The following is a 24,403-nucleotide window of genomic DNA, read 5'->3' on the forward strand; positions in this document are numbered from 1 at the left end:
CCATTTAAACGTAATAATAGAAATGTTAATTTGTATATAATTATTAATTATTAAAATTTTCATTTAAATATAATAATAAAAATGTGAATTTGTATATAATTAAGAATTTAAAGAGTAACAATTTAAATGGTAGCAATTTAAATAAAAACTCTAATAATATTAATTTAAATGGTAACCATGTTATAATAGAAATGTTAATTTGAATGAAACAATTTAAATAGAAATTCTAATAATTACTAATAATTAACCAATATAACCTACGTAACTAAAAACACTCTTTGTTTTAGCATTAAAATCTTTTGCTCATCGATTACTAGAGATATGTAATCTATTATCAGAAAGCTTTTGCTTATTTCTTCTACACGAGTTCAACCTCTTCTTTTGTAATCAATTATCAAAGTTTAAAATCGTTTTAGGAATTAGGAATGCATTATTCCTTCCATAACTCATGTGTCAATGTAAAATAATTTCTTCGTTTCAACAACTTACCTAAATTTAAAATTTTTGTCTATATGAAAAATGTTTTTCAAATTTTGCTAATAACGTAAAAAGAAAACCTTTTTTTTTTCAATTCCCAAAACATTTTTCATACAAGTGTATTTAAAACTGTAATTAATACATACAATTGCAGAGTAGATATATTTATGAGCAATCTACTTTTACTGTCACATCACAGTGATTCGAAAACGTAATCTGCAAATTTGTCTGCGAAAGTGAAAACTTTAACATGGTAAACGAGATGACAAACATTTAATGAGACACAACTTTCAACCTTCAACAACGTCATAAATCCAATGTAAAATTCGGTTGTAGCACTAATACCGGCCATTAAAATGTGCAAGCACTATCATTTTCAGTAACTAAAATGGCATGCATGCATTAAAGCAGCGGCTTGACTCGAGGATTTCTCATGGCATATAAACCTTCCACCTGCTATGTTTATCAATCCAGTTTTGACTTTTGCCTATTTGAATGAGAGAACACAATAAGCAAAGAGAATTCTAAGTTAAAAACAAGAACTTCCATATAAGAAAGTGTGAACAGGTATCTGTGTATACAACCACACGCTTTCCATTTCCGGCGCTATGAAAACTGAAAACCCAACTGAAAAAGACAACGTTTTTCTTTCTCGTACTGCTGTATATTTCAACTGGCTACAAATAGCACTGTTCTTTGGTCTGTGACTGCATGTGTGAAGCTGCAAAGGTTGTGGTGTGGTAGTTATGGAGGGGAGTGATATATACAGAGCAAGTAATAGTTTACGTGCGAGCAGTTCTACTGCATGGAGAAGGAGTATAATGGAGGGTTTTTCGAGGTCATCACATCATGAAGAGGGAATAGATGAAGAAGCTCTGAAATGGGCTGCACTTGAGAAGCTACCTACTTACAACCGTTTGAAGAAAGGCTTGTTGACCACTTCTCGTGGAGTCGCCAATGAGATTGATATAACTGAACTTGGATTTCGAGAAAGACAGAAACTTTTGGACAGGTTGATCAATGTTGCTGAAGAGGACAATGAGAGGTTTCTGTTGAAGCTTAAGGGTCGGATTGATAGGTAAAGATTAAGGATGCATTGATGTTGCTTCTTTCCTCTGTTTTTCCATGCTTGTCTCTGTTATTCTGTGATGATCCTTGATAAAGTCTCTCTCTGTTGTTGTGTTTTTATCTGTTTTTGTGATTTAATTTTTCAGAGTTGGGATTGATATTCCAACAATCGAAGTTCGATATGAGCACTTAAATGTTGAGGCAGAGACTTATGTGGGAAGTAGAGCTTTGCCTACTTTTGTGAACTTCGTTACAAACATGGTGGAGGTAGGTACATTTGGCAGATTCTAGCTTTGACTTTTTGTGTTTCTTCTTTTGAGTCAGTTTCTTTCACTCTCTTACAATTTCTTTCTTTTTTTCTCTTTGCCTTTTTAGAGTGTCTTTACTTCTCTCCATATTCTCTCAGGCAAAAAGAAACATGTTACTATCCTTAAAGATGTCAGTGGAATAATCAAACCTCGCAGGATGACACTACTTTTGGGTCCTCCAAGTTCAGGAAAAACCACTCTCCTTTTAGCCCTGTCAGGAAAACTTGATCCAAATCTTAAGGTGAAAAACAATTTCCCTTAATTTTTGCATTAGAAAGTGGTAGTTTTGGTTTAATTTATATGTTTTTGTTGTGTGCTCTAGGCATCGGGGAGAGTGACTTATAATGGGCATGGATTTGACGAGTTTGTTCCTCAGAGAACAGCTGCATATATTAGCCAGAATGATGTTCATGTTGGAGAAATGACAGTGAGGGAAACTTTGGCATTCTCAGCAAGGTGCCAAGGAGTTGGAACACGTTACGGTTAGCCAATTGCTTATTCTTTTTTTTCCTTGTTTTTTGAAAAATGATATTTTGACACACATAAAATTTTCACATTCATTGATACTGTGCTTTCTTACTTCTTACTTTCTTCAACAAAAGTTTACATGATCATTTTATCTTTTTATCATATGTAAAATGAACGTAAAATTGTGTCATAGTATCATTCTTTCTTTTCTTTTTAATCAAACATTGCCTACTTTCGCCGATTTATTCATGTGGGGCCTCTCTTCACCATTTGTTATGATCAAGACTTGCTATCTGAGTTGGCTAGAAGAGAAAAAGAAGCAAAGATCAAGCCAGACCCGGACATTGATGTCTACATGAAGGTAAAAGAAAAGCTAAAATTATCAAATCATGTTACATTAATTTAAGATAGTTCTATAGCCATGGATATAATATCTCTGCAATTGAATGTCTTGTGATATACCAGGCAGCTGTAACTGGAGGTCAGGAGGCAAGTCTGGTAACAGATTATGTTCTGAAGGTAACACTAGAACAATGTCCTCTCATGGTTCAAAGAATAGTACAAGATATATGCTTATGGTGCCTTAAAATATTCCAAATTTAGTTTTAGGTTCCATAGAAGTTTATGTTTCTTGTCCGTGCATTTACTAAAAGTAACATGGTTTTAGTATTTTGTCAAGGACTAAATATGCTAAGCCGACAAAACATTTGCTTTTAATACTTTGCAGATTCTGGGGTTGGATATATGTGCTGATACAATGATGGGGGATGAAATGTTGCGTGGTATATCTGGAGGACAAAGGAAGAGGGTTACTACAGGGGAGATGTTGGTTGGACCAGCAAATGCTCTATTTATGGATGAAATATCCACTGGTTTAGACAGTTCCACAACTTTTCAAATTGTGAAGTGTCTCAGGCAATATGTTCACATTCTTGATGGAACTGCAGTTATCTCTTTACTCCAGCCTGCACCGGAGACTTATGAACTTTTTGATGACATTATTCTTATATCTGATGGCCAAATTGTCTACCAAGGACCCCGTGAACATGTTCTTGAATTTTTTGAATCTGTTGGTTTCCAATGTCCCGAGAGGAAAGGTGTTGCTGACTTTCTACAAGAAGTAAGTTAAAAGTTTTTCTTTTGCATCTCTCGTTTGATGTTTTTGCAGAAACATAAATTTGATGTCTTGTCACAGGTAACTTCAAGAAAGGATCAAGAGCAGTATTGGATGCACAGAGATGAGCCATACAGGTTTGTAACTGTCACTAAATTTACTGAGGCATTTCAGTCATTTCATGTTGGGAGGAGAATTGGAGAAGAGCTTGCAACTCCATTTGACAAGTCCAAAAGCCACCCAGCTGCATTAACCACCAAAAGGTATGGCGTGAACAAGAAGGATTTGGTAAAGGCTAACATCTCAAGAGAGCTTTTGCTCATGAAAAGGAATTCATTTGTTTACATCTTCAAGCTGTTCCAGGTGAGTTCTACTGACTTTATCTAATATGATACATTGTGATTACTTACAAACTGATTATACTCTCCTACACCACACTATCTGCATGTCTTTCTGCTAGTATGAATGAATGCTTCTAAATTATAATCCTTTATTTGAAACTATAATGATTTTGCTTACTATTGATTTTCCTGTGCTTTACGTAGCTTACGATCTTGGCAATATTGACCATGACAATGTTTCTGCGAACTGAGATGCATCGGGATAACTTGGGTGATGGAGGTGTTTATACTGGTGCTCTATTTTTCGCAGTAGTAATTCTCATGTTTAATGGATTGGCTGAGATTTCAATGACCATTGTAAAGCTTCCTATTTTCTACAAGCAACGAGACCTTCTATTTTATCCTTCATGGGCATATGCTATTCCCTCATGGATCCTCAAGATCCCTATTACATTTTTAGAGGCTGCTGTTTGGGTATTTCTGACCTACTACGTAATTGGATTTGATCCAAATGTTTCGAGGTAATCGAGTTTCCTTTCATCTATAAGGTCACTTATGCTTTATTTATTTGCTTGTAGTGTTTACTTTTGATGTGAACTCATTCTTTATGTAGGTTTTTAAAGCAGTACCTTGTGCTACTACTGATAAACCAAATGTCTTCTGGTTTGTTCCGAGCTATTGCAGCACTTGGTAGGAACATGATTGTGGCTAACACATTTGGGTCATTTGCACTTCTCATTCTTTTTGCATTGGGTGGCTTCATTCTATCAAGAAGTGAGTTCAATTAACAATGTCATGAATTTGTTTCTATCATCTCAGATGGTGGTTGATATTAATGCTTCTTTGTTTAAACTGGCAATGAAACAGATGATATCAAGGACTGGTGGATTTGGGGTTACTGGATTTCACCTTTAATGTATGGACAGAATGCAATAGTGGTGAATGAATTCCTTGGAAACAGTTGGAACCACGTAATTTCTTTAACTAGCAACTTTAGATTACTTGCTTTATGTTAAAAAACGAGTAAGCCTAATATGTTTGGAATTTAAGTGTGAGTCCAAGTCTCACATTGGATAGAAATGAGAAAGTAGAGCACTATATGAAGGTGAAAGACCCATTAACTCATTGCTTTAAAGTTTTAGGTAGGAAATGGTGTCAATTCTTTATATGGTTAAATTTAGATCTTATTGGTGTTTATGTCTTACTGATGAACCTCCTAACATGTTTGCTTTGCAATCACAGTTCACCCCAAATTCAAATAAGACTTTGGGAATTCAAATTCTGGAGTCCCGTGGGTTCTTCACACATGCATATTGGTACTGGATAGGAATTGGGGCATTGATTGGATTTATCTTCCTCTTCAACATTATGTACACTTTGGCTCTCACTTACCTAAATCGTGAGTAGTTTCACATTTGTTTGTTTAAGATTCTTGTAGCAAAGCAAAACTTGATCAACACGTCTATATTGTTTTTGCAGCATTTGACAAGCCGCAGACAACAATAACTGAAGAATCAGAAGGTGGTGTGGCTAATGGGAGAGCAGGAGAAGAAGAATTAACATGCTTAGGTGATATATCTTATTCATATCTTTCATGAAAACTCAATGCATGCATACTATTTTCAATTTCAGTATATGTCCTTCAAGTGAACAGTTTTTTCACTGTCATGCAGAAAGTTATGGAAGTGCTAATTCTGTTGTGAGTTGTAGCCGCAGAAAGAATAGAGGAATGGTTCTTCCTTTTGAACCATATTCTATCACATTTGATCAAATAGTGTACTCTGTTGATATGCCACAAGTAAGTCACTTAAAAGTTATAACTAAGATTTTGGATTCTAATAGTGATTTTAACTAAATTTCCCTTTAGTTAAAACATAGTTCTTGGAATTGGCAGGAAATGAAGGATCAAGGTGTAAGGGAGGACAAATTGGTGCTTTTGAAAGGTGTGAGTGGTGCATTTTGTCCTGGTGTTCTCACAGCTTTGATGGGTGTAAGTGGTGCTGGAAAAACTACTTTGATGGATGTTTTAGCTGGAAGGAAAACTGGTGGCTATATTGAGGGAAACATAAAAGTTTCTGGTTATCCCAAAAGGCAAGAAACATTTGCTCGTATTTCGGGTTATTGTGAGCAGAATGACATCCACTCTCCTCATGTTACCGTCTATGAGTCCTTGGTCTACTCTGCATGGCTTCGTTTGACAGCAGAAGTTGAATCCAAGACTAGAAAGGTTAGCTGCAACTTAAGAGTCAAAACCTAACACCCTATGGCTTTGAGTAATGATAGCATGACACACTTTTACATTCATTTGACTCAGATTACAAGAGTAAAATGGTCATAAAAATGTAAACTTTTGTATTTTTTCAAAAAAGAAGAGAGTAAAAAGTAAAGAATGATAGTGTCAAATGAATGTACAAAATTTAGGTGTCTCAAAAAATCATTTTTCTTGAAGTAATACCGTCCAAAGCAATTTACAAAGTTAATGTGTTCTACTCTAATAAAAAGAATTGGCTTTTTGATCTCAAGAGACTAACAAATATCCAAACACAAAAATGATTGTTGTCACTTACTGATTTGAATATGGTTGCAGATGTTCATTGAGGAAGTCATGGAACTGGTGGAGTTGAATCCATTGAGGAACTCACTGGTTGGCTTGCCTGGTGTGAGTGGTCTCTCAACAGAACAACGTAAGAGGCTAACAATAGCAGTTGAATTAGTGGCTAATCCGTCCATAATTTTCATGGATGAGCCTACTTCTGGGTTAGATGCTAGAGCTGCTGCAATTGTTATGAGAACTGTTAGGAACACAGTTGACACTGGAAGAACAGTTGTTTGCACCATCCATCAGCCAAGCATTGACATATTTGAAGCATTTGATGAGGTGAGAAACAGTATGAGAAGATATTTGAAGATGTGTTTAATAGTTTTTCTCCATCACACTATGTTTAATATATGCTTACATGTTATTTTAGTTATTCCTAATGAAGCGTGGAGGACAAGAAATATATGTTGGACCATTGGGTCGCCATTCTAGTCAATTGATCAAGTATTTTGAGGTTAGTTGAAAGAAGTCCCACATCGACTAGAGATAAAACCAATTTATAATATATAAATAGGTGTAAACCTTATTTTATAAACCAATTTTATGGGATTGAGTTAGACTTAAAAGTTCACTTCTTAACAAATGTAATATTATTTGTGCTAGTATTTACTTCTTTTTCATTCTCTTCTTTTGGCAAGAGCTTTGAAGGAGTTAGTAAAATCAAAGATGGCTACAACCCAGCAACTTGGATGTTGGAAGTCACAACTCCAGCACAGGAACTTACTTTAGGTGTTGATTTTCATGAAATATACAAAAATTCTGAGCTGTACAGGTAAGCTACTATGTAATGTATACTTAAAGTCCACTTTTTAACATGGTATCAAAATTATAGTTAGAGCCTATCGTAGTGATATTTGCTGTTTGTTGGAAATATTGTTCTACCTGCTATCAGGTCAAACCACCCATTAATATCTAGTCTCATGCTTAAGATGTATATACCTTGGCGTGAGAAGGGTGTGTTAGAAGTCTCACATCAGTTAGAGATAAGGCCAATTTATATTATATATAAGTAGGTGCAAACCTCACCTTACAAGTCAATTTTGTAGGGTTGAGTTAGACTTAAAGTCTATTTCTTTAACACTTTCATTAACTATACTTAGATGTTTGTATGAATTTATATTGGCTAAGACTATTATACACTAATGACTATTCTTCAGGAGAAACAAGCAACTTATAGCAGAACTAGGCAACCCCGGTCATGGATCAAAAGACATTCATTTTCCTACTCGATACGCTCAGTCACTTTTGGTTCAATGTCTAGCTTGCTTATGGAAACAACATTGGTCATATTGGCGCAATCCACCATATACAGCAGTGAGATTTCTATCAACTACTGTCATAGCTGTGATGTTTGGAACAATGTTTTGGGACCTTGGAGGCAAATAGTAAGCCAAATTTCTTTAACTCAAGAAAAAAAAAGATATCAAATTTAGCTAATTTTATTTTTCTACTAAAATTCTGATTCCTTTCAATGGCTTCCAGCTCTAGCAGACAGGACCTATTTAATGCAATGGGTTCAATGTATAACGCTGTTCTCTTTGTTGGTATCCAAAATTCTGCTTCTGTACAACCCGTAGTAGCCATTGGAAGAACTGTCTTTTACAGAGAAAGAGCTGCGGGAATGTATTCTGCCTTTCCATATGCACTTGCACAAGTAAAAAGATCACTTTTTTCTTATAGAGGAACAACAATTGCAATATAACTCACGTACCCATTTTAACACAACTCACTTTTTCTGTCATAGGTTATAATTGAGCTACCTTATATTTTTGTGCAAGCTACAACATATTCTGTCATAGTTTATTCCATGATGGGATTTGAATGGACTTTAGAGAAGTTCTTTTGGTACATGTTTTTCATGTACTTCACATTGTGCTACTTCACCTTCTATGGCATGATGACTGTGGCTGTCACACCAAATCACCATGTTGCTTCTGTTGTGGCTGCTGCATTTTATGGAATTTGGAACCTTTTCTCAGGATTTGTCATTCCACGACCTGTAAGTATTACCAAACTTTGTATACGTAAAAGGTTTAATTGCTTTGTTTATTCCTATTTTTATCAGTGTATATCAACTTGGTCCTCTTTTAAAAAAGTGTTAAACTTCGTCCAACTTTAAATACATAATATGTAAAAGATTTCATTGTTGTGTGTTAATTTGGACGAAATTGACACTTTTTAAAAAATAGAGACTAAGTTGATACATAACAACGACGAAAGTAAGGGACCATTAGAAGAATTAAACTAGTGTGATATATAATATAGACCGAACGATTAACACTCAGGACCGTTCGATCCATCTGCTATATCAACGTTGGTTAACAAAACAGAAGATTCAAAATTTATGATGATCTCACTTTTCTTTCCCTTTTGGTAACAGAACATGCCTGTCTGGTGGAGGTGGTATTACTGGGCATGCCCTGTGGCCTGGACCATATACGGGTTGCTTGCATCACAGTTTGGAGATATAACCGATGTGATGAAGTTAGAAAATATTTCAGTGCAAGAGTTCTTGAGAAGTTATTTTGGTATCAGACATGACTTCATAGGAGTTTCTGCAATCATGGTTTCTGGTTTTGCAGGCTTGTTTGCTGTTATTTTTGCTGTCTCAATCAAGGCCTTCAACTTCCAAAAGCGATAGATTAGTCAACATGAGTGGTTTTATACGTTTTCAAAGAATATTTTCGTAGATTACTGTAATGTCTTGTATATTGGTTGCTTTTTCTGTTTATACTTTTGAAAAATAAGAGATGTACTGTGTAGAGCAACTTCAAAAATATTTCATGGACTGGATAGTGTATACATATGTAGAGGGAAAAAAAAGTAAAAGAAATATTTATAATTCTAATTAAATATATTTAAGTGTCCTTTTTGTAATTTTTTTGGTGTATTTGATAAAAGTTACTAACCATTGATTTATAGATTGAGTCCTAGTACTAATAGTTAATCCCTTGAATACTTAATAAAAATTTATTTAAGATTCACCATGTATAACAACTAATGTGTTAAATTTTATTTTTAGCAATCAAATTCATTAGGTGATTTTCTCCTATCAAAATATGGAATATAATTTCCAATTAAATTTCGATTCATTAAAATCCATGATGATTGAATCACTAACATATATTTTTTATCTATTCTTTCTTCTTTCCAACTTTTTGTATTTAAAATACTAAGAATCAATGAACCAAAAAGTTATTACTTTAATACCAAACCTATTTCTTTCCTACTTTTATTTACCATCCAACAATTTGAGCAATAAGAAAATTTTACAAGTTCAAGAAAAATAAATAATTTATCACAAAAATTAAAATGATTTAACAAATTGGGCAAATAATACTTCCAAAATATTATTATTTTTTTTAATTCATCCTTTATCATCTTAACAATTTTTTATTAACAGTAAGATTATATATAATCTTATATAAATTACCTGATTATACTCAAGAGATTTTATATTTAGTTTTCAATATTTACATGGATATTTGAACTTCTTACAAGGTAAACACTAAAATAAATGTAGCTTTCACCGTCACAAATTTCACCTTTAAGTGTAATAAAATAGTAACGTAGGATAGTATTTTTATAAATATTTCGTTTAAATTAACATTATATTACCTTCCACATATGTCGATTCTACGTTTAACATTAGTTATCGATTCAATAGACGATAAATAATGTTGGATTACCCTTTGACCAATGTTAAATGAAGAATTAACGTCTGATAAGAGGTGAATCCACGTCAATTAGTTTTTTAAAATTTTAGAAAGTAACATTAACCCTCATCTTTTCCTTTTTTGTTTGCAAAAGATCTTGTTCTCGTAGGAACAAATTCTTCAACTCATTTCACTTAATTTTGTAGTTGTGGTGTTTGTTTGGATTCAAACTTTCATTCTCCCCGATTTCATTTTGCATTAAGTTTCATATTTTTATTCACTAAAGGTTGTGTCTTGTGCCATTGAGGTGATTTTTCTCATCTCTTCTATTTTAGTTTAACTCATAAATTTTTAAAATTTACTAAAAATATTTAGAAAATGATTTTTGACTCAATTTCTTGTGTGTGGTAACTTCTATTAGGTTATATTCAAATGTATAATGTTCACATTTGAAACATTGATCACAAATTTAAAATTGTCAAGATTTGATTATTAAAAACTTTAAATAATCATAATTTTTGCTATATATTTTGAATGGAGACGTTTCAAAAATAAAAGTTGTTATAAATGAGATGATGAATGCCTTGGCTCCTAAAGAAGAATGGGTGGTGAAATTTTAAAAATTTCATCATTTAATGTATGATTTTTTATTTTTTTAGTATTTTTCATCCACTTTTTTTATACTTTACAATGTTTATTTGAGATTCTCATACTACTTAGAATTTTATTTTTTTTGTATATTATTGTATCATATAATGATTTCTAATGCTTTTAAATGACATAAATTTTGGCCTAAAATTAAAAAAAAGAAAAGCAAATTTTTGTCTATTATCCCTACATCAGATCAGATGTAAATTAACGTCAATGTCTTACCTTCAACAGATGATGTAAAAAGTTTTTTCTATGTTAGTAAAAGTATTTTGTGTTTTAATTATACTTTTTATCTTTATAATTTGCGAAAAATCTCCCTCTACCTATCTTTCTTGTCTTATTAGTCTCCAAGTGCATTAAACGGTTCTACTAAAGTAATACTTGATAAATCTCTTCATATATACATTCATATCACAATTTTAACTTCAAATCTTTCTTCCAATGATATAGAGACGTCCTTTGTAACATCCCAATTATTATAGCATTAAACTATAATAGAGTTCTTACATCATTGATACAATAGAACAGTTGATAGGAGGAGGAATAACAGTTTTCCTCATTATTATACAAACCCGCACTCATAATTCAAACTAAACACAATTCACGTTTAAAACAGAGATTAAAATTATAAGGCTCTTTCTTATAACTAAGCTTCTGTCGATCCTCCATCTAAAGCTTGCTCCACCGGCATATCAGCAACTTCTGCTCCCATCCACCGGATGATCATCGCCAGACAAAATACATAACACAAAATAGCAACCACACAACAGACAAAGCAAGGGTGAGCTAATGCAACATAAAATGTTATGGTAAATTACATAAATAACTAATTTTCCAACTTACAAGTTAAATTACTCAATAATACAATAAACATACCATACTCATCGTAAATTCACTCATCAAGATAATCGTATGAATATTGAACTCTTAGCTAGTTCTACACTTACAGTGGTACTTTACTCAGCTACATCCCATCCTACTCTGTCCCCCAAACTGGATCTTCGGATATGGATGCACTTATTAGCTAGCTCAATTATTCTATCATACTCTGTCCCCCAAACTGGATCTTCGGATATGAATAAAACCACTGAAGCTACATCCTTCCTACTCTGTCCACCCCACTGTAGATCTTCGGTAAGGATTTCCCACTCTCCACCACATAGCTTTCTCTCTAAGTGAGATCGAGACTATTGAGAGCATAAGAATGAACCCCTAAGTCGGAGTTCCTATATTCATACGTACAGTACTTGACACAAAATCAACAAGGAGTTCCTCCTTGGAACTCTATTCTACACTTTCCATTCATAAATACACGTGTTACCATATTATCATCTTTAGTCATATCTTAAGAAAATAACTCTTACATACTCAGACATTTCACAACCTCACAGAAACATCACTTATTAACACATAACTCTTTATGGTCTATTAATTCGAACCCTTAAGTAGTTTAAACAGTTTAAATACCCTCACCAATGGCTCCGGAAGGGTCAAAAACCCCCATATCGACCTAAAGAACGTCCAAAACGGACATCCAGAACTCCCAAAACGTCAAAAACATTAAAACACTAAATTTGTTACGCATAACTCGCTCCAGCGAGTTGACTCATTCACTCAATCGAATTTACTATTCCAAAATCACGAAAATTCACTTCCCGGACTATAGCGACTATTCCTTTCACCATACAGACTTTCTAAACATCCAAAAACTCATCTCTTATCAACAACCCATATTCATCCAAATCTTATGAACATCTAAACTAAACATATAATTAAAAGGCAACGGATAATTAGTACAATCCAAAATTTCCGATCAAAAACCTAGTCTCCTTTTAAATCCATAAACAGATCCAAAATCTTCGAACTATACGTATACCAAAAAAAAAAAACTTCCACCGATTCAAAATACTTAATACGAACAAGATCTCTTCAAAATTATCAAAACAGAAGCATATCCCAATTCCCAACCGTACATCAATTCAAAAGATACAACAGAAGCAGAATTTCATTCTAAAATCATAAAGAGAATCAAGATCCTAAACATATACCAAATTTAGATCATACAGAAACAAAAAGACTCAAGGTTAGCTCCCCTTACGGTTTTCTCCTTAGCTAGCCTTTCGAAAACACTTTGCGAACGTTCCCCCGACTCAAATCACAGCTCTAAAGTCCCTCTGCTCCAAAACCTTCGTGCTCTGACCTCTGGTTCAACTTAGGAACTTCTCTCAGCCCCAAAACACTCTTAAATAACCATAAAAACGTGTTTAAATAGTAAAAACGCGTTTAAATAGTAAAAACGCGTTTACCCAGTCAAAAACGCGTTCAAAACGCGTCAAAAACGTGTTCACTCACTGGGACAACTTTGTCAGTCTGGTTGAACCCCTTCCCGATGTCGGAATTACGCATATGAGTACTCGAATCGAAGCTATTCGAGTCTACTTTCTAATGGAAAAAGAATCAACCCAAGATCTAATTTTAACAAATATTAATAATTAAAATACTAAACCATGTCAAAGTCGACAGCATTGTATTTTGTACTATATTTCGTACTTTTGTTACAACTTGTTACATCTTGAGTTTCTTAGTCTCCTAATGACCCAAACTTACTATTTCTTCTAATTTTCAGGGTCTTACATCCTTCACTTAAGTTCGATTTGAGCAATACAAATATATGTTTTTATCATTTTTTAATAATTTTATATTGTTTAGGAGTTGATGTCAATATCAATTTAAATACATTTTCTCTTTTAATTATTTAAAATATCTTTTAAAAATAAAATCGTAATAGAGTTTAAGTTTCAAAACGCACAACAACTTCAATACAATAACATAATTTAATCTAAAAACTTACTTTCTGGTAAAAAAAAAATGTGCAGAAGAATAAATAACAAATTTCTGCAATCTATACAATACAAGGGCTGATTAAGTTATGTGTCATTTCCATCAACAAACAGCTTCTATTACAGATTTATTCACACTTAACAAGAAGTTATATGTAAGCTTTCTTCTACTTGATTTGGATAGACATAAAAATGTATTCTTATAAATGATAATAGTTTATATAAATAAAATCTGAAAGTAATAGTTGGAAAAAATATTTTCTATAGTTGTGTGAGTTTATCAAATGTTAGTGTAGAACGTTAATTAGAATGTTTTAAATTTTTATCTATATAGAATATTCATAATCTCCTATCTTAATTTTTCATACATTTCTCTAAAACTTGTATTATATTTTAATAATATTGGTGTCTGTACTATCACTTCAAAAATAAGGAACAAAATATTTTCTCAGTAAATATACCTTTTTTCTGTCGTAAATTGAATATTAATGCAATTTATTTAAAAATAAATGAAAATAAAAAATTAACATTTTCTTGAAAATTTTAAACACCATTCAATTTGAATTTCTTTTAAATATTAAAACGGTATTTATTTTTACACGAAGTGTAAGATCAGATGAAGATATAAAAACAAGATAAAACAACAACAGTTGAATGAGAGAATAAGAGTTTTTAACATAATGTTTGTGAGACATGTACACAAAATTTATTTAATAAGGTGACAATTTTATAAGCACCAAACATGACAAAAAACTCTCACTTAGTGAAGGCTTCAACCATTACATATGCGCTTACGTAATAACTTCAAAAGCGATTAACATTTATTAATACATACTCATAATAATCTAAAATTAATTCAACAATCAAACAATGCTGATATAAAAAATTCCAACATGTCCATTATATTAATATTGAGAATAACCAGACATCATAGATTCATGAATTACATGAAAGAAAATTAAAAAAAATATTAATGATTGAGAAATAGGATTAATGAACTCAGAAAAACAAAACCACCATGCAAATACAAGGAACTAAACAAAAACCTTTTGTGATGAATCAATGCAGATGCATCAACTGAATGTTGTGAAACTGATGAAAAAATCACGAATAATATTTTCTTATATGTGTAATTATATTATTCTTAAGTACTTATCATTCTTTCGGAATATAACAGAAACTTAACATTTAGAACAATTTTTTCAGTTCTCATCAGCATAGTCTATGCCGCAGAATGCTTTGATTCGAGACTTGGATTGAAGGGCCTTCTTTGTTGCATAGAAACGCAGGTATTCATAATGATCAAATGGCTTATATTGTCTTGGATGTTCTTCATCAACAAGCTCTTCTTGTGGTTCAACCACCTTGCCACCAAGTGAAAACAGTCCCATCGAATACCTTTCCTTCTTTCCACTTATAATCACTCGGTGCTCACAACACTGCATTCTATCATTACTCCAAACCTAATAACAAACCAAGAACACCACCACCGTTCTGTAAAATTTATATCTTCTCAACTTTTCTTTTGGCAATGACATTTTAGCACCAGTAAAAAGAAATATTAGTACGCTCGTTATGTTTCGATTCATCAAAAACCCCGAAATATAAAATAATGCGGTGACATTTTTAAAATTTTCACAACAGTATAGATTTATACTGATTCCAATCGAAGCAATATAGCATATATAACATCGGTTCTCTACATAAACGAGGTCAAAAATCTCGGTTCTCTGCATAACCGAGACCAAAAACCCTACAAGACGCTGACATAGAAGTATGATATGTAAGAAAAAAAAAAAGGAGATTTTGATTCATGGATTTAGTTTTGGTAGATGTGAAAAATGACCGACCTTAAATGCATCGCCTGCAAGGATGAGAAACATGAAGGGAGAGGGATCAATGTCAATCCAGTCTTCATTTTTCAGTTTTACTTGCAGACCATTTACGTTGTTCTGATGCAAAATGGTAAAGAATGATGTGTCTGTGTGAGCATGCAATCCCAGATTATTTTCATGCTTCTGTGGCACTCTATATTTGAAGCTCCGAAGCATGTACTTGGTTGATTCCAGAAGAGAATCACAGTGCTTTTGATCCACTCCATACCCATCAAACACCATTCTTTTACTCATATGATCCAATTCTACAACCAGCTTTGCATACAGACTCATAGTCTCACTATTCACAGCATGAAACATTAGAAACAATATAAATATGTAAAAAAACCAGACAACATAACTGAGTTGATCTCAAAAAGTACCAGAAATGATCATGTCCTGCTGGCCACATTAGCTTCGTGAACTTCCGAATTTCTTCTGTGGTCAATGGATCGTTGATCCCTAGGGATTCATACAGAGGGACATGAGCATTTTGTCCATAGTAACCATGGTAGGGTTTGTCACTGATCTTTTGCATTTTGGTTTCCAATGGAAGATCAAATTGTTCTTCCATTAGAGTAAAAACTGAGTTGTGAAGCTCCGTAGGAACTTTATCATACAACGCATAAAAACAACCATGATCTTCAAGTGCATTTCGGATCACTTTGCATGCTGAAGCCCATTTTGCTGTACCTGGTTTCATCTCCTTATCAGTGAAGTCTACTACAGGAACCTGACAAATATTTTGGGAAATCATCATCGTAACAATGTTTCTAACCTTAATTTCTCCAAGAAACTACAAATACTAGGTTGGCGCTGTTAATCAGATTTATTTATAGATGTCTGCCTATGCAGTGGAGCTCATTCTCCAGGTTTTAGGCCTTGCTTTTCTGATTTACTTTAAATCCATATCAGTTTTACTGGGAATGAAGTCGAAGTTTCACATTAGATAAAAATGAAAAAATAAAACATTGTATAAAGATGAAAGATTCACTAATCATTGTCTCAAGGTTTTGGATAAAAAGTAATATCAATCTCTTATACGAGCTCATGTCTGATGTTTGTATCTCTCTGTCTAAGACGACCATGAGCATGGAAAAAGTAAATTAATTATCTCTATCTTTACATTAATATAAATAGAGGATTAAGCTACCTCCATTCTCTCATACGTATATCAAGAAATTAATTATACAGTGAGCAATAATTCTGAACATGATGCACTTTTGAAATCCCATCATGTTTCATTAAAAAATATAACATTCTTTTCAACCAAATTGGATAATATTCAAAATGAATATATGGAAAAATGATTTATAAAGGAATGGTCCATCTGAGAACGAATGAAAGGGAACATTCATGATATGCAAGCAAAAAAGTCAAAGAAACATAACGTTACTCTTTTCCCTCTTGCTATGAGACATGTAATATAGACAAAACTGAAAACTCGAATATTGGAACCAGACCAATGGTTGAAAATTAAAACAACATTCATCGATTAAAACAAACCACAAGAGTGTAGAAAAAAGATATACGATGATCTTGTTAGAAAATAAGAGCATGGAATTTTTTATGATACCATTCAACCAATCATAATGATATGCATTTAAGTTAATTAATTAATTTGTTAATTATATTTATATCACAGCTAAGCCTATTGGAAAGTGTTTTAGACCTAGTGAATAGGGCACCGTGTTAAGTGAATGGCTCAAGGACTATCATGGGTTGGCAAGAACAATAAAGAAAAACTTAGGTTAGGGATGATAACATAACATCATGTGTCAAAACCTTTAAACCTTGGACCAGACATTATTGTGTTCATCAAAGTGTGTTTTATTATAGTTCATTGCAATGGATCAATCTTAAGCAGATAATATATAATAACAATACTAGATATATATAATATTTTATCAAAAATATATTTTAAGAATAAGTTTTCAGTCAAACAATGGAATTGATTAGACATGATATATTTGAGTAATTAATTTAGTATTGTTTTAAAATTAGCCTTGTTTTATTAGTATAATCTTTTAGTAAGATTTTAGATTATTACAGAATTATAAAACTCAAAATATTATTATTTTTATATGCATATATTTAGACGCATGTCCAAAATTTTAAAAATAAATTTTAGTTATAATAAGATAATCATTAATGAGTTTGAAATTATAAAAGTACACATAAATGGCATAATTGATTGAGCCATTTAATTAAAACATTTTAAAATTGTCCTATACCCTAATAAATATAACACAGGTTCATAATACTGACGATTTTTATGATGGTATAAAATAAAATTTATATTTTATTTCAATGTGTTCACTTATAAGTTTTTTCTAGGAACACATTCTTTTACTTATTTTTTTAACAGATTATTTCCAGTTATAATAGGCGTATTCCCTTAATGTATAATATTTTAATTATTATTTTTCACCTTTTATACGAGTAATTGGTTTATAAAATAATTTTATGATCAAATAATTTGAAACTATTTCTTTGCTGGCAACATAAGTTCTAAATATTTGTGCATCTCAATTTGAAACTCCGTTTTTCTCTTCACTAAATTTGCTTATGCTATATGGAGTTTGAATCATAATTTACTTATACAGAATTTATGCTATTAAATAATTTTTTATATGAAAAGTTATAAGACGATGGATTGTTGTTCGGAGCAGTGAGTTTAACTCTTCCACATTAATATAATCTCTCTAACGGAAAGGTTGTTTTGACCCTCCACCGGATTCATTATCAGTTATGAATACTTTTTCATATTGTCGAGTACACTTCCTATGAAAATGTAACTTTGGTCTTCTAGCGAAAACATTTACCAACCACGAGTATCCCTTCATATGATTGGGTAAATTTTCCTTCCAACGAAAAGGTAACTCGCAATACCAATGAAACTTGAGTCAAAACACATAAAAAAAATTGACATCACTCTTAACCTAAAACCTTAAAACAATAAGTTAATAGATCTTTCTGTTAGAATAAACAAAAACAGAAACAGATTCAGTGTATCTTAGCTACTATAAAAGCAAATTTAAAACAGAATATATGTGATACTATTCAGTACCTGACTGTGTTCATTAGTTGTTTTTCTCTCTACTCTGATCATCATCTTCATCTCTGAGTGTGTGTGAGCAACCCTAGCTTCTTCATTCTCTCGGAGCTCTCTCTTTCTAGAAATCTCTTACACTCGACTTCTCTCTCTTGCTACTGAAGATTAGGTGTCTTAATCCTAATCTGAAAACAGGTGCTTTCTCGATTTTACCCTTCCATTAAGTAATTTCTCTCTTTTGCCCTTATCACTAATATGGTATCAAGAGCATAGGTGCTTGTGGTTCCTGGCGTGTACAGTGGGTGTGTGATTGGTGACTGGAATTGTGTATATCCAGAAGTGGAGAAAGAAGGTTTCTTTGTGTGTGGGTAAATCAAGAAGCTAGCAAGAAAGTGATGGCAGGTATTGGAGGAATACAGGGGCCATTGCCTGTATTTGATGGGAAATTATTTGATGACTGGCGCATCAAGATGCAAGCCATCTTTGGTTTTCAAGATGTGTCAGAAGTGATAGAAGATGGGCTACCAGATTTGGGTGAAAGAGCTACTGAAGAGGAGAAAAGAAATTACAAACTCCAAGTGAAATTGGACAGCAAGGCCAGGTTTTTGCTGTATCAATGTGTAAGTCCAAAGATTTTTAACAAGATCTCTAAGGCTTCTACTGCTAAGGAAGTGTGGGACATTCTAGTGAAGATGTATGGTGATGGAGACAAAAACAAGAAAGTGAAATTACAGGCATTGAGGAGGCAGTTTGAGGTTCTCATCATGGATGAGGGTGAAACTGTGGCAGAATACTTTGATAAAGTTCAAGAACTGGTGAATAAAATGAGAGCATGCAAGGATGCAATTTCAGATGAGTACATTGTTGACAAAATCCTAAGAACTCTAACCCCCAGATTTGATCATGTGGTAGTGGCTATTGAAGAAGCCCGTAATCTGGAGTCTATGGAGATTGAGGAGCTGCTGCACTCATTAGAAGCTCATGAGTATCGCATCAATGAGCGCAAGCAGTGCCAAGAACAGGCCCTACAGGCTAGATCTCAGTTTAAAGGAAAAAAAGGGTTCAAGAAATGGAGTAAGGGCAGCAAGAAAGGTAAAGATTCAAAGGAACAACAAGGGGAAGAGTCCAGTGAATCTTTACCAGTGAAAAACCAGAAAACTGGAGGAGATTGGAAGTTTGACAAGAAGAAAGTGAAATGCTATAATTGTCAAAAACTTGGGCATTATGCAAAAGAATGCTGGAAAGGGGAAGGTGCTAAAAACAAACCCAAGAAGAGGGCTAATCTGGCCTAGGAGGATGAGTCAGATTCAGAGGCTGTGATGTTGATGGCCAACACTGGAGAGGAGCAGCCAGAGAGCACAACATGGTACTTGGATTCTGGCTGCTTTACCCATATGACAGGGAGGAAGGACTGGTTTGTGAAAATGCAAGGAGCTGTACAGGAGAAGATCCGATTTGCAGATGACAGAAGTTTGACTGCAAAAGGGTCTGGGAGAGTTGTTCTGAGAGATGTAGAGGGGAAAGAAGTGATAATTGAAGAAGTATTGTATGTACCAAGACTGAAAACGAATCTGCTAAGCTTGGGACAGCTGTTACAGAAGGGATATGTGATGAAAATGGAGAACAATTGTCTCAGCATTTTCAATCAACATAAGAAGATGATTGTGCAGGCTAAGCTGTCACAAAACAGGACCTTTCGGGTGGTAATGAGTGCAGTAAAACATCAATGTTTTACTGTAACAGAAAATAAAGAGGAATGGTTATGGCATCTCAGATTTGGACACCTAAATTTCAGGGATTTATCACTGTTAAGCCAGAAAAATATGGTGAGTGGCTTGCCTAAAGTGGAAATTTCAGAAACAGTTTGCAAGGAGTGTGTCCAATGCAAGCAGACCAGGGGCAGTTTTCAGAAGATCTTACCCCAGAAGTCAACAGAAAAATTAGGGGTGGTATATTCAGATGTGTGTGGCCCCATACAAGTAGAAACACCTGGAGGCAGCAGGTATTTTCTACTGTTTATTGATGACTGGACCAGGAAATGTTGGGTCTATCTAATTAGGAGAAAGGGGGAGGTGCTGCAGACATTTGAAAAATTTAAATGTCTAGTTGAGAGGCCGTGTGAGAAGAAAATTAAAGTGTTGAGGACAGATGGAGGAGGAGAATATACCTCCACTGAATTTAAAGAGTTGTGTGAAAAGGAAGGGATAGTGCATGAAGTTACCCCTCCTTTTACACCACAACACAATGGGGCAGCAGAGAGGAAGAACAGAACCATATTAAATATGGTCAGATGCATGCTGAAGAGTAAAGGGCTGCCTAATTTTCTGTGGGGAGAGGCTGTGTTGACAGCCACATATGTTCTTAATCTGTCTCCAACAAAGAGACTGAATGGGTTGACACCTGAGGAAGCATGGACAGGGGTGAAACCAGATGTTAAGCATCTAAAATTTTTTGGCTTTATATGCTATAAGCATATACCTGACCAGTTGAGAAAGAAGCTGGATGACAAGGGAGTGCCACTGATTTTGGTAGGGTACAATGCCACTGGAGGTTACAAACTGTATAATCCTATAGGAGGAACAGTTTGTATCAGTAGAGATGTTGTAGTGGATGAGGCTGAAGTATGGCAGTGGGAAACAGGTGAGCAGGAATCATCAACCATTAATCTAGAAGATGCTACTGTTGGAGAGGAAACAGTGGAAACAGAGAAGGAGAGAAGAGATGACAACAGTAGAAGGTCATCAAGAGTTACACAACTGCCAGCACATCTAAGAGACTATGACTTATCCTATGAGGCAACACTCACATCAGAAGGCAACTTTGTTCACTTTGCTTTAATAGCAGAAGCTGAACCAGTTGAATTTGATGAAGCTGTAAAAGATGAAAGGTGGTATAAGGCAATGCAGGAAGAGATTGACTCTATAGAGAGGAATCAGACCTGGGAGTTGGTTGATCTGCCCTCTAACAAGAGACCTATAGCATTAAAGTGGGTTTATAAGTCAAAAATAAACCCACAAGGTGTTGTTGTAAGGCACAAGGCAAGGCTGGTTGCTAAGGGTTTTCTACAAAAGGCTGGAGTTGATTATGGAGAAGTATTTGCTCCTGTAGCCAGGGTAGAGACAATCAGATTGGTGGTGTCACTGGCTACTAAATTTCACTGGTCATTACACCAGTTGGATGTGAAGTCAGCCTTTCTAAATGGAAGGCTGGAAGAGGAAGTATATGTTGTACAGCCACTGGGATTTGAGGTTAAAGGGCAGCAGGACAAGGTGTACAGGTTGAGAAAGGCTCTTTATGGGCTTAAACAGGCTCCAAGAGCTTGGAACCAGAGAATTGATGGATTCATGAGTAGCATTGGCTTTGAGAAGTGTGTTTCAGAACACGGGTTGTATGTGAAGTGCTGCCAACACAGTGGCAGACAAGAAAAGCTAATAGTATGCCTATATGTTGATGACCTATTAGTCACGGGGAGCTGTGAGGAGCTGATTTCAGAATTCAAACTTCAAATGCTAAGTGAATTCGAGATGAGTGACTTGGGAAAGCTTAGCTATTTTCTTGGAATAGAATTTACTGAGACTGAGAATGGAATTGTGATGCACCAGTCCAGATATGTTCTAGATCTACTAAAGAGGTTTGAAATGGTGGACTGTAATGCTGCTAATACCCCAGCTGAAGTGGGACTGAGACTTGAAAAGGAGCCGGATGAAGAAGCTGTAGATCCAACAGCTTACAGAAGTATTGTTGGGAGTTTGAGATACCTCTGTAACACAAGACCTGACTTGAGTTACAGTGTTGGAGTGGTGAGTAGATACATGGAATGCCCCAGAATGTCACACTTGAATGCTGTTAAACGCATTCTAAGATACTTGCAGGGCACTCACTCCTATGGAATACTGTTGGGAAGAGGAGAGACTGGGGAAGAAGTGCAAATCACTTCTTACTCAGATGCAGACTGGTGTGGTGATAAGGAAGATAGGAAAAGCACTGCTGGTTATATTTTCTTCATGGGAGGAACACCAATTTCCTGGAGTTCAAGAAAGGAACCAGTGGTTGCCTTGTCATCATGTGAGGCAGAATACATAGCTGCCTGTGAAGCTACTTGTCAAGCAACTTGGCTGGGATTCCTATTAGAAGGGTTGAAAATTGAGCTAACTGGAAGAGTGAGGCTACTTGTTGACAACAAGTCAGCCATATACCTTGCTAAACATCCTGCATCTCACGGCAGGAGCAAGCACATTGAGACCCGGTTTCATTACATCAGAGAACAGGTCAGTAGTGGTAGACTGGATGTTGTACACTGCAGATCCGAAGACCAACTAGCAGATATACTCACCAAAGCACTCAAAAGTGAACGCTTTCAGTCACTCAGAAAGCAGATTGGAATGGTGCGAGCTGAGATAAGTGAAGATCGCACCAGAAGGAGGGCAAAAAACCTAGGGTTTCTGCCAGAGAGGAGGAGATCGATCTAGAGAGAACTTTCTCTAATTCTAATCGGAGGAAAGTACTCATATGCTAAGGAGGAAGTGTTTGTACCGATTAAAATCGGTCCAGAAGGTTCAGAATCAAAATGGAAGAAAGTTCACCGATTCAATCGGTGAAACGAGTGTTTTTCTTCAATAAAATCGTGTTTTTGTTCGATTAAAGGTTTTTGTTTAGGAGGAGTGTTAGAATAAACAAAAACAGAAACATATTCAGTGTATCTTAGCTACTATAAAAGCAAATTTAAAACAGAATATATGTGATGCTATTCAGTACCTGACTGTGTTCATTAGTTGTTTTTCTCTCTACTCTCATCATCTTCATCTCTGAGTGTGTGTGTGAGCAACCCTAGCTTCTTCATTCTCTCGGAGCTCTCTCTTTCTAGAAATCTCTTACACTCGACTTCTCTCTCTTGCTACTGAAGATTAGGTGTCTTAATCCTAATCTGAAAACAGGTGCTTTCTCGGTTTTACCCTTCCATTAAGTAATTTCTCTCTTTTACCCTTATCACTAATACTTTCTTTATCTTTACATAATGTTTTACTTTTTCATTTCTACTAAATATAGGATTTAGACTCTGAACCATCATTTGTTAATATATGTAGTTTTATTGTCTTTATAAATGTTTAATTTATTTTATTTATACATCAGAGGGAAAAGAACATGGCTCCATTGAATTCTGTAAGTCAAAGCATGGCAAATTCCCAATCAACAACGGTCATTATGCACTCCATGTGATAACTAAGTCAAATTCTATATTTTCTTATAACAATTTCACGAGAGATCCAATTTAATTTCGGCAAGTTGGAATAAACACATTTTTTTTCTTTCATAGTTTTCTTTATCTTAATTCGTCTACGTACGGAAACTGATTAAGTCTTATTGGAACTTGACATTATTTTTTTATTACTTTTTACATGGAGGATAAATTCAAATGTGTAGAGATTATTCGTTTCATTTGTTAGAGTGCAGATTTTGCAAATTAAAGTTGTGTATGATATATATGAGGACAAAAGGAAAAAATAATGTGAGTTTGTATATTTGCTAGAATGCATAGTTTCATATCACAACTATAAATTTATTTATCCTTATAAGTTATTTTTGGACAATAATTTCATAAGGAGTAATTATTTATTTTGAGGTCTAAAGAGAGAAGTTGTTTATATTAACAACTCTTTTTTTAAGTGTTTTCTATCTTATTTTTATTTGTGACTATAGTTGTTACTTTTTTATTTTTTCTTGCATTTTTTATGTATTTATTGGAAATTCTCTAATACTCTTTAATAATCATAGTATATTTCAACTAAGCATCTTTTTTACCCTTTAATTAACTGATTTTTTACATTAAAAATCTTTGTATGTCGTGTGCTTTTGTTCTTCTTTGATTCTGTTGTAGTGTTCTATTTTTATTGGTGAATTTTGATTTTGTTTATATATATTGCCCTATTATTATGTTGTTATGCAAGGATATAA

The 24,403-nt window shown here is 34.1% G+C and overlaps 2 protein-coding genes across 4 annotated transcripts; one reads left to right on the top strand and one right to left on the bottom strand.

The window, feature by feature from the left end:
• The first annotated feature begins 953 nt into the window (after positions 1 to 953).
• LOC108320497 (pleiotropic drug resistance protein 1) lies at positions 954 to 9,252 on the top strand. Of its 2 annotated transcripts, XM_017551927.2 has the most exons (22): positions 954 to 1,555; positions 1,692 to 1,812; positions 1,921 to 2,094; positions 2,176 to 2,335; positions 2,606 to 2,682; positions 2,787 to 2,840; positions 3,049 to 3,441; positions 3,517 to 3,798; positions 3,981 to 4,297; positions 4,390 to 4,550; positions 4,644 to 4,747; positions 5,019 to 5,175; positions 5,256 to 5,345; positions 5,450 to 5,574; positions 5,671 to 6,003; positions 6,364 to 6,654; positions 6,746 to 6,829; positions 7,014 to 7,147; positions 7,533 to 7,760; positions 7,858 to 8,029; positions 8,120 to 8,374; positions 8,756 to 9,252. In XM_017551927.2, exons 1-22 carry the CDS (start codon positions 1,224 to 1,226, stop codon positions 9,014 to 9,016), a joined length of 4,305 nt encoding a protein of 1,434 aa, XP_017407416.1. In that variant the 5' UTR covers positions 954 to 1,223; the 3' UTR covers positions 9,017 to 9,252. The 2 variants fall into 2 exon arrangements, with proteins under 2 accessions (XP_017407416.1, XP_052724885.1); XM_052868925.1 differs by lacking the exon at positions 954 to 1,555 and having other exon boundaries at positions 1,713 to 1,812; positions 1,952 to 2,094.
• Positions 9,253 to 14,708: 5,456 nt separating this feature from the next.
• LOC108320442 (probable 2-oxoglutarate-dependent dioxygenase AOP1) lies at positions 14,709 to 16,307 on the bottom strand. Of its 2 annotated transcripts, XM_052868823.1 has the most exons (4): positions 16,175 to 16,307; positions 15,780 to 16,089; positions 15,373 to 15,697; positions 14,709 to 14,985 (listed from the first exon to the last, which is right to left on the bottom strand). In XM_052868823.1, exons 2-4 carry the CDS (start codon positions 15,968 to 15,970, stop codon positions 14,725 to 14,727), a joined length of 777 nt encoding a protein of 258 aa, XP_052724783.1. In that variant the 5' UTR covers positions 15,971 to 16,089; positions 16,175 to 16,307; the 3' UTR covers positions 14,709 to 14,724. The 2 variants fall into 2 exon arrangements, with proteins under 2 accessions (XP_052724783.1, XP_017407351.1); XM_017551862.2 differs by having other exon boundaries at positions 15,780 to 16,307.
• Positions 16,308 to 24,403: the final 8,096 nt, after the last annotated feature.

Source organism: Vigna angularis, chromosome 9, assembly GCF_016808095.1.
Source record: "Vigna angularis cultivar LongXiaoDou No.4 chromosome 9, ASM1680809v1, whole genome shotgun sequence".
NCBI classification, from domain to species: Eukaryota; Viridiplantae; Streptophyta; class Magnoliopsida; order Fabales; family Fabaceae; genus Vigna; species Vigna angularis.

Bases quoted from the DNA above. Each gene is read 5' to 3' on its own strand.
- LOC108320497 (XM_017551927.2), top strand. From the start codon at position 1,224: ATGGAGGGGAGTGATATATACAGAGCAAGTAATAGTTTACGTGCGAGC. The intron at 7,148-7,532 runs GTAAGCTACTAT...ACTATTCTTCAG, and splicing joins AAAAATTCTGAGCTGTACAG to GAGAAACAAGCAACTTATAG. The intron at 8,030-8,119 runs GTAAAAAGATCA...TTTCTGTCATAG, and splicing joins TTCCATATGCACTTGCACAA to GTTATAATTGAGCTACCTTA.
- LOC108320442 (XM_017551862.2), bottom strand. From the start codon at position 16,156: ATGATGATTTCCCAAAATATTTGTCAGGTTCCTGTAGTAGACTTCACT. The intron at 15,698-15,779 runs GTACTTTTTGAG...TGCTGTGAATAG, and splicing joins GCAGGACATGATCATTTCTG to TGAGACTATGAGTCTGTATG. The intron at 14,986-15,372 runs GTCGGTCATTTT...GTTTGTTATTAG, and splicing joins TTGCAGGCGATGCATTTAAG to GTTTGGAGTAATGATAGAAT.